Consider the following 10,118-nt stretch of genomic DNA (forward strand, 5'->3'; position numbering starts at 1 on the left):
AGCTCTAAGCATGAAATGTCCATAAACCAAGGGCTCCTAAGTCCCTAAAAGTGTTGTTCTAACTCCTAAAGGAACAAGGTCAACAAATTACAACTTCTCCCAGAAGTTCTCCACTAGAAATTGCTCAGAATAAGTCAAATCAGGATCATTTCAACTGCTCCACTAGCCAAGTACGTTGCATAGCACCTAAGTCCACTAGCTAGGTGCGTTGCAACGCACCTAAATGCACTACCAGGGTGTGTTGAGCGGGAAATGACAAGTGGCAGAGTCATTTCACGAGGTGGAGAGACAATCGAAGCTTCCAAAATCTTCTCCAATGACACTTGCCTCACTGAATTCGACCAAGGATGAGTAAGAGGCTCTCAGTCTCCAAGTGGAAGCAAGAACTGACAGAGAGAAGCCACTAATCAATTCATGAGCTGACTCATCGTCCTTGCATACATCTATATATGGATCCCTCATCCCAGAGATCCAGAGGCTGGAATTTTGCACATTGTAAGGAATTGTTGTTGGTTTTGAGATCCATATCAGAGAATTGGGTGATCTATGCTTTGTTGGGGTTGAAGAAGGGATTTCTTTGCTGGGAGGTTGATGCTGGGTCAGGAATCATCGGTTTTAACTCCTCCTGGATCTTCTTGTATATCAATAAAACTATTTGAGTTTCTTCTCCATGCTTGTGTTTCATTGATGCTTGTTACATTTGTATGGTTAACTTAAATCTGATCCTAAGTTATTTATGAATATAAACCCATGTCTTTGTATAGTTTCCTTCTTCTGTGATCTTGCAGGTACTTGGTGAAGCTGGGCGAGTGAGAGAGCAGGTAGCTGGGAGCTATCAAAGAGGAGAGGGATTGGATCAAAGGACTAGCGCAAGACACAGGTTGGTTCATCCTATTCCTCTTTGTTTATAGTTCATAAAGAAGAATACAAAAGTAGTTTTCTCTGTTTGTTTCTAAGGTAGTTGTCACACCTTAGTGGGATAGAGTAGATCTGAATGGACACTTTTCCCGATAACAAAATGGCGACTCCACTGGGGATCGTGTCTAGTTAGTTTGTTTGTGTTTCTCCTATTGTTTGTTTCATAAACTTAGAAGTAGCAATCGAACTGCATTTGCCATTAACAAATGCAAAGTAGACATTTGCTGCTTCAATCCAATCACTGAATCTGTTTATGATTTGAACAGCTGATTCATAGACCAACTGATTGCCCTTGTGATAGCTCTTAGAACCCCTCTTAGATCTACCTCTGATTGTGTATTACTGATTACTTTTACCCGACCAAAAACCATAGATTAAACTGCAAACTGTGACCCAGAACCCGGATAGAACTCTCATTTCTACCCCAGCGCAGGCTCTGTGAAGAGGTTCTGCATTTCAACGCACTTCCCGAGAGGGCTACCTGCGCTGCAATGTAGTTTCTCTGTGTAACAGGTGCGCTGATCAGCCTAGCCTTGTGCAGTTGAGGTTCTTTGCTTCATTTTTTCCAGTTTTGTCTCTGATTTTTGCAGCCTATGATCAGTATTTCACTGTTTCAAGCCCCTTTTCCTTACTGATATTCCGCCTCAGTTGTACAAAAGAAACTGTAGATGTTTTTTGTGTGTTTGTTACGTCATTTACAGTTTTCCATTGCAAAAGTATAATAGTCGTATTGTCATCCTTTGATTTAGATCTGTCATAAGTGTCGATTTTGATCATAGGAGAAAGTTTATTTGCTGTTGATAGTCGATTATGCTTTTACTTTTGCCTTTGGCTTGAATTTGCGACTTTCTAGTGTTGAAACAAGTATTTATTTCAAAATCATAAAGTGTCGTAATCATCTCTACCTTTTGATTTCGAAAAGAAGCTTGTTTATGTTTATCACTTGAAAGCAAATTCAGATTTGTATAACAACTTTCTTTTTAGGCATCAATATTAAGAAAGTGAAAAACAAAACACATGCATGTGCATTTGCATATTGACAGTCTGTTTGGCTTGATTTAGGAAAGTGCATTTACAGTGTGCTCTTTGCTCTTTGCGAAAAGATTGTGTCTTTCTTTTCCCTTAGTAGCTAGGATTTTCATTGCTGAAAAGAGATAAAAGTTTGTTTATCATATTTAGATTGCATTTTAGGAATTACATCTACATCTCGTGGTGATCCCAAAAGGCAAACTTCATAAGAAAGATCAACTTAAAATAAACTCAATGAACTTAACAACGCTTTGGAACTTAACGCACAACATTTAGAGGTCTAGGCTAGAGACGTATTCCGGCGTCGTAAAGCCTGGTAACTGTTGTCCTCACTGATGGTTGGGTGATTCCTCCACTTTGAGACGATAAGTGCCAGTACGGACTTGTGCTCCCACGTACCGTCGAGTATATATTGGGAGACCCCTATAGGCTTAAAACCTTTATCCATAGGAAGCCGTGTCGGCCACCCTACTGATCGCAATGCACCGAACATAGCATTTGGGATGATTGACTGCCGTACCGTAAAAAGTATTCTGCAGTTTTGCCATTGGTTTGGTACTCCCTCTACCTAGACCTCTAGAGCAATCCCTTTCATTCCTTTTCAGACTCCTTAACGGAAAAGGTCCATCTGAGCACTTGTCACTTCAGGCTCATTAAAAATCGAAGGAGACTAGAGTCATCTTTTGTTTTTTTCTCGACTCTTAAAAACTGAAAAAACAAGTTGTGTCAAAGCATGTTAAAATTTATTTTAAACGGAATATTCATACCCTTTTCCTACGTTGATCTTGGGTTGAGAAAATGGAGCCTACCAACCAAGGAATTCCCCTTGGTGGAAATCCTAGTCCCTTCTCCTCTTGGGGAGATGTTGGTGCGCCCCATATGGCCACATTGTCGCTTCCAGGACTGACAATTGGCTTGCCAGTATGGCTCTTCTCAACCAATGTCGTTCAGAACACCACCATTCCTAAACAATCGAATCAGCAATTAGACGAGTCTAGAGTTGCCCACCAGCCTTCTACTTCCTATAATTCTTCCTCTCCTCCTTCCTCTTCACTTGATGGAACTGGTAAAGCTAAAAGCCAAGTTCCTAAGGAGAAGAAGGAAAAGAAGAAGAAAGAGAAAAAGAAGAAGGAACCAAAGGCGAATGGGGGAAAACGAGTGTCGTCTAACGAAAATCCACACACTGCACCGACCAGGCCTAAATCGCCATGTGTCATTTGCAAAGGAGACCACTTTCACAAAGATTGTCCTTGCATCCCCTAGATACTAAGGGACTGGTCTCCTCGTTTGCACAATCCGGTGTCATCAACCTCTGGTGATCATGTTGAAAGCACACCGTCAACTAGTGAAAGTGAAGCCCTAGGACAAAAAGGGAAAGCTAGATTTCCTTGTAAATTGTGCGAAGGCAATCATGCCCTCCACCGTTGTCCCTTCTTAGACGAAGCTAAAAGAGTTTTGGATGATCGTCCGGTTTCACCGTTACGACTCCCTCCTGGATATAAAAAACTCTTGCCGAGTCCGTCACTAGTTGAGAATCCAGCTGGCCCGCTCAAGTGGTTGGCTGAAGCACCTATCATTGAAGATAAACCAACTGAATCCATACCAGACGAAAGTCAAAAGGTCGAGGCGGCAGTTGACCCGGTCTTGCCTTCAGAGGTTTTATCTTCGGATGATACAGTCACTGAAGAGAACAAGGATGACACCGTCCAAATTCTCTTCATCAACACACACTCCGACGAACATGGGGGCAATCCACCCATTCCTTTACCGCAGGAAGGAAGTTCATCAGAGCCATACCCGACTGTCTACTCGGTCCCACCTCCAAGCAACCTAGTTGTCTCCTTCGACTGGAATCAACAAGGCAGACCCCGCCTACCAGCAAGTGTACCATTCCGAATTATCGTTCAAATATATATAATGGTCATGGCTGGTACCATCATAGATGAGGGGGCTTCAGTGAGTATCCTTTCCTCTATTGCTTGGAAAGCGCTTGGTTCACCATCACTTTTGCCTAAGATGAGAAATCTGACAGGCTTTGATAAAGGAACCATTCGACCTTTAGGGATCCTTCCCGATGTGCCCATAACATTGAGAAGGAAGACAATTCACATGAACGTCATGGTAGTTCAAGGACCCTTTGATTATAACCTACTCCTTGGACGAGACTATATTTATTGCATGGGAGCCATTGTCTCCTCACTCTTTAGAGTAATGTGTTTTCCGCATGAAGGAAGAGTGGTCAAGCTCGTGGACCAGCTTTCATTTCCTGGATCACGCATAGCAAATAGTCATATACCGTCCCTAAATGGTCTCTTCACGCAAGAAATGTCTCCATCCCCAGTCCGTCCTCCCGATGAGCGCGAGTAATTCGGAGGTATATGACTAAAACCCAGGGGGCATGCATCTTGGTCTGCTTCGGCAGGAAAACTTCGGGTATAGGGTAGGTTTCCGCGGGAGAATATGACTAGTCTGTACCCCGTCCGGCAGTGGAAGAGGGGTTATTCTAGAATAATATTCTCTTGTCAAAGTTATGTGAGTTGGCAAGCATCATCGCTCACCTTTGTTTATCTCGGTAGACATCGCCGAAGAAGTGTTTTGTTTGCTGTGTGAATAGAACAATCTTTGGGTAACCTGTAAGAGGTAGGCCTCTCCCGATAGAACAAATGTTTTGTTTGCAAATTGAGGGGTAACTTTGAAACTCTGTTTTATACCTGGGGGCATGCAAACCTTTTGGCATGCAAGTGAGGGGCGACTATTTATTTTTTAAAATTTTTAGGTCCTCCCTTTAAACCGTAGGCTAACCCTTTAAACTCGTAGGATTAGTCGTCACCGAACTTGCATAAAGAAAGGATGTGGGGAAAAAATCTAAAAGTTGTCGTTTTTATATGAGACATTCTTATCATATGACTGGATTATCGAGCAGTTTTAGCACATAGTTCAAGCTCGTTCAAAAATAAACATAAGACATGAGCAAATGTTTCCACCCGCGTTTAAGCTCATTAAAAAATGAACTATTCCCCGGTAAATAACCACCGTGAATGAAGCATTTCAGCCATTAAAGCCTTGGTCGTGTTTGCACCGTCACCTCCACTTTTCCATTGGCCGATCATTCACCTCCATTTGATTGTTTACCCATTTTGAGGAACAACTGCGAAGAGTGATTTCACTAACCATCCTTGTGACACTGCCGTGATTGGAAAATTCCAAACCGTACCTGGAATCAGCTGCTACCCATTTTATCACTCGTTCCTCAAAAGAAGAGTCTTCTTTAAGCTCTTTTCAACTGACTCATAAAATATGAAAAGATTGCCGAGTTTTGGCCTTCCAGCTCGTTAAAGCGACCGGAAGTGCTATCCCTCCTCTAGATTTTAATCTTTTTGGACCTGAGGGATTATTGCACAAAAAGATCAAGCGCTTGTTTTGTTCGGCTCGTTAAAGCTAATCGAAAATTCATCCCTTCTGTATTGTTTTATAATTTTTCGGACTTAAGGGATTAGATGACGAAAAAGGAATTTTGGAGTTACCTTTACGTACCTTTTCAGACTCTCTAAAAGTGAAAAGGACCGAGTTATCTTTGTCGTTAGACTCGTTAAAAAGATTAATAGCGACAAATTTGTCTTTAGACGAGAACGAGTTTCACTATCGCTAGGCTCGTTAAAACATAGCGATGGGTTTGCCCGAAGGGAAAATTATAGAACAATCATATGTTATCCTCCTCAAGCTTGACAAAAATAAAGAGGTACTGGTCAGCAATGACTGGGGAAAAATTGGGAAGAAAACTCAAAGAATCTTTATTGGTAGCAAGTCGCTCTTGAACATGACACTTCCACTCCGTGCCCGAGTCGGGTTGGGTTGTTTCATTCATCGGTCACATCGCCATGGTCTCGCCATACCATCCACATTTGGGGTTAATGCTACCAATCCATCACATAAGTGTCACCGTCATGTTCAAGAGAAGTCATCCAGAAAGGCCACCTGTGTCCCGCCCACTACCATACATTATACTCCATTCTTTCATGACCGCCACCCTGAACCATATATCATCAGATCGTTTTCACCTCCATCAAAATCATTTGCTCCGTTCCGTGTCATTGATGTGGGATTCATTAAGGCCCTCCTATGACGGATCACTTCTTGTCGACATCAGCTCATTATCCAAGAGGTTGATCTAGGAACACCCCATTCAGTACTTTGAAGCTTGCATGCCTCAATGGCAAGTTTCTCACTTCCGACGACAGGTATACATCAATGACCTTCGACTGAAAGATTTTGCGTGGTGTTCGACGCCAAGTCCTTTATTCACACCACGTGAATTGTACTGCAGTACCTTGAGGGTTATTATCATTATCGGTGATTCCTCTCGCGCTTGTTAACAGTTTACATCATTGACTGGTAATCAAGCGACGTCTTTCCATGTTCGACTTCAAAACATTTCTCACATGGATCGACTTGTACTTCGAGTGAAGATCGGACGAGATTGAAGACCCCGGATCTAGTTTCATCCATCCGGGCTGCGATATATATTCAGGAAAATAAAGACATTGAAATGTACAGCATTGCAGCATAGATAATCATCCTACCAAAAGGATGATGGCTCTATCAGAATCATCAGTCTACCATCAGACAGTTGTCTGTCCTATGTACATGAAAATGAATTTATAAAGCTGAGCATGGGAATGCCCGCCTCAGCTAGATCATGAAAACAATATGAAGATAATGTATTGTATTGTATCTTATTACAGGTCTCCTCCCAGCATTGAAAGAACTTCGGATCCTCCTAATAAAGCATTTCACCCGATAAATGGCCTCATACTTTAGGGGGCAACTGTTATAGACATTTTTGTGCCTTACAGCTCTAAGCATGAAATGTCCATAAACCAAGGGCTCCTAAGTCCCTAAAAGTGTTGTTCTAACTCCTAAAGGAACAAGGTCAACAAATTACAACTTCTCCCAGAAGTTCTCCACCAGAAACTGCTCAGAATAAGTCAAATCAGGATCATTTCAACTGCTCCACTAGCCAAGTACGTTGCATAGCACCTACGTCCACTAGCTAGGTGCGTTGCAACACACCTAAATGCACTACCAGGGTGCGTTGAGCGGGAAATGACAAGTGGCAGAGTCATTCCACGAGGTGGAGAGACAATGGAAGCTTCCAAAATCTTCTCCAATGACACTTGCCTCACTGAATTCGACCAAGGATGAGTAAGAGGCTCTCAGTCTCCAAGTGGAAGCAAGAACTAACAGAGAGAAGCCACTAATCAATTCATGAGCTAACTCATCCTCCTTGCATACATCTATATATGGATCCCTCATCCCAGAGATCCAGAGGCTGGAATTTTGCACATTGTAAGGAATTGTTGTTGGTTTTGAGATACATATCAGAGAATTGGTTGATCTATGCTTTGTTGGGGTTGAAGAAGGGATTTCTTTGCTGGGAGGTTGATGCTGGGTCAGGAATCATCGGTTGTAACTCCTCCTGGATCTTCTTGTATATCAATAAAACTATTTGAGTTTCTTCTCCATGCTTGTGTTTCATTGATGCTTGTTACATTTGTATGGTTAACTTAAATCTGATCCTAAGTTATTTATGAATATAAACCCATGTCTTTGTATAGTTTCCTTCTTCTGTGATCTTGCAGGTACTTGGTGAAGCTGGGCGAGTGAGAGAAGGTAGCTGGGAGTTGTCAAAGAGGAGAGAGATTGGATCAAAGGACTAGCGCAAGACACAGGTTGGTTCATCGTATTCCTCTTTGTTTATAGTTCATAAAGAAGAATACAAAAGTAGTTTTCTCTGTTTGTTTCTAAGGTAGCTGTCACACCTTAGTGGGATAGAGTAGATCTGAATGGACATTTTTCCCGATAACAAGCTCACTATTCAGAAAAGATAGTGTACGACGACATGGCATGGCTTAACAGCATGACATTTCTATTTTTACGCAAGCTGCTGTCCATAATCCATTTTTGTTGCATGCTCTGTGTTTTTTGCGATTGGCACCCTCTCTGTGCTTCAAGTAGCACAAGAAGTGCTATTCCATTGACAATCCACAGTGAAACCATGGGAGGAATGGCAATTAGAAGCGAACCTCCGAAGTTGACAGTCTCCGCTGCTGCCCAGGAGATCCTGGAAAGAGCAGGGTGGCTGAATTATCTTAGTCGCCTACAGGAATCTAATGAAACAGTAGCTATCAAATTCTTGCAAAACCTGCAGGAGAACCACTCCACAGTAAGGGGGAAGCGGATAGCGATCACCGACGACATAATTGCAGAAGTCTCGGGACTACCAGCCACCGGACCAGTATGGACACTGAAGAAGGAAAGATTACAGAAGATTAGGAAAATTTTCTAGGACGAAGGCTAGAGCTTGACAATTAAGGGGAAGGGAGTTCTGCCAGTAAACCTTGGAGAACCCTGGACCGAATTAGCAAGAACAGTTCAGAGTTACATTACCTGCGAAGGGAGGAAAGACGTGGTAAGGCCACGACATCTTAAGCTCTTAGATGTTTTAAAGCAAAAATGCTCTGTAAATTTACCTGCACTTCTGAATTCATTACTGCATGATGCTGCACGAAGCCTAAAAAAGGCACAGCATGCAGAGTCAGTCGTCAGTCACCATGGATTAATTCGACTAATAGTTAGTCATAGTCTTACCCAGCAGCAAAGCAGCTGGGAAGAACTGATTGCAATGATTGAGGGGGGAGTGGCAGCACCATCCCCAAAACGAAAACATTCCACAAGCACACCAGAACGTCCAGAAAAACGCAGAGAATTGGTAAAACAAAAACATGTTTCTAGTGCATCTAAACAACCAGAAATAGACCAGGAACCAGCAAAGTGTAGGCATGTCACCGATACACCTGAACAGCTAGAGAGGCCCAGAAAATCACCCCGGTTAGCTCGAATAATAGGAAGGCTGGAAAAGCTCCAAGGGAGCACCAGCCAGCCAGTGGTAATCGAGGATGAGCAACCTTCACGATTAGAAGTGGAGATAGAACAATCTGAAAAGGAGGCTGAGCAATCTGAAGAGAGGCCTGAGCAATCCGAAAAGGAAAATGAGGAAGCAGCTGAGAATTCCGAAACAGAAACAGAAGCTGAGCATTCCGAATCTAAGCAAGAGGAGGAAATAGGACAGCAGGAAGGTAGCCCACCACAAGATCCAGTGGGAGAAGACGAATTGGCCATAGTTTTGGCCAATATGGGTGAGTATGGCCAACCCTCCAGTCCAGCAGACCTCCATGGCGAACCCCAAGAAGAAAATGCGTCTGAAAAATCACATGCAGTAGAGGCAGTAGAAGGAAATCTGTCTGGTCATGATGAAGCGGAGATAAGAGATACTGAACGGGAACACTCTGTGCCCAAGGCACCAGAGGAAATTCTGGAGGGAACAGAAGCAGAACAAGTAGTTGTCCAGGAAGAAACGAAACCAGCTAAGGTTCCTACCCCAGAACAACTAGAACAAGACAACGAAGAAGCACCCTGGGAGAAAGATCTAGAGACTAGTCCAGACCACAGTAGACAGCCTGCTGCCCCTTCTAACGAAACGCTAGAAATTAAGAAATTACGAAAGGAACGACAGAAATTGTTGAATACAATAGTCCAGCTCCGACAGTAAATTAGAATTCTGAAGGCAAACCAGAAAGTGAGGAGGACCGCAGGGAAGAAAAAGAGGGCCACTGCAATAAAACCCCGTAAGACAAAAAGGTGAAGGACCAACGATCACCCTGCTAAGGAACAGACGGCTATTCCAAATAATATTGAGGAACAGACTGCTGTTCCATTTGAAAAGGAACAACAGCAAGCTGATATTCGTGTTAAAAAAGAAAAGGAGAACAAGGAAATCCAGACAGAGGTACCACCCTCAAGGGTAATAAGGGTTCTGAACTCCAAACAGCGTAATAAGAAAGTTCAGGTAAAACTCCCGGCCTCCACTGACCTATGGAAAAGAGATCCGAAGACAAGAACCTTGCACAAGATGATGAAGCAAGCCCAGCAAGAAGCTGAACAACTTAGAGAGCAAACGGTCCCCCGGGCGAAATATGAAGAGTTACAGCAGCAACTAAGGAACGTCAATCAATCCGAAAGCCAGGCCTTTGAAGGATGGCAGAAGGAACAAGAGAAAGCTGCAAAGGTAACCCATAGGCTAGATACTGTTATCAAGCAGATGGATACCTTGT

General features: G+C 43.0%; 1 protein-coding gene across 1 annotated transcript in view; it reads left to right on the forward strand.

Moving 5' to 3' along the window:
* The window catches only part of LOC149252776 (peroxidase 57-like), a 39,166-nt gene extending 29,610 nt beyond the window's left edge, over nt 1–9,556 (forward strand). Inside the window, exons 5-7 of the mRNA XM_089454271.1 lie at nt 8,156–8,242; nt 8,810–9,083; nt 9,171–9,556. Of these exons, the coding sequence (XP_089310397.1) occupies nt 8,156–8,242; nt 8,810–9,083; nt 9,171–9,556 (747 nt within the window). The remainder of the gene's footprint in view (nt 1–8,155; nt 8,243–8,809; nt 9,084–9,170) is intronic.
* The last annotated feature ends 562 nt before the right edge of the window (nt 9,557–10,118 follow it).

The sequence above is a fragment of the Pinus tabuliformis genome, chromosome 7 (genome assembly GCF_031772625.1).
Source record: "Pinus tabuliformis cultivar Carrire ecotype Pingquan chromosome 7, CPIR1, whole genome shotgun sequence".
Classification (NCBI taxonomy): Eukaryota; Viridiplantae; Streptophyta; class Pinopsida; order Pinales; family Pinaceae; genus Pinus; species Pinus tabuliformis.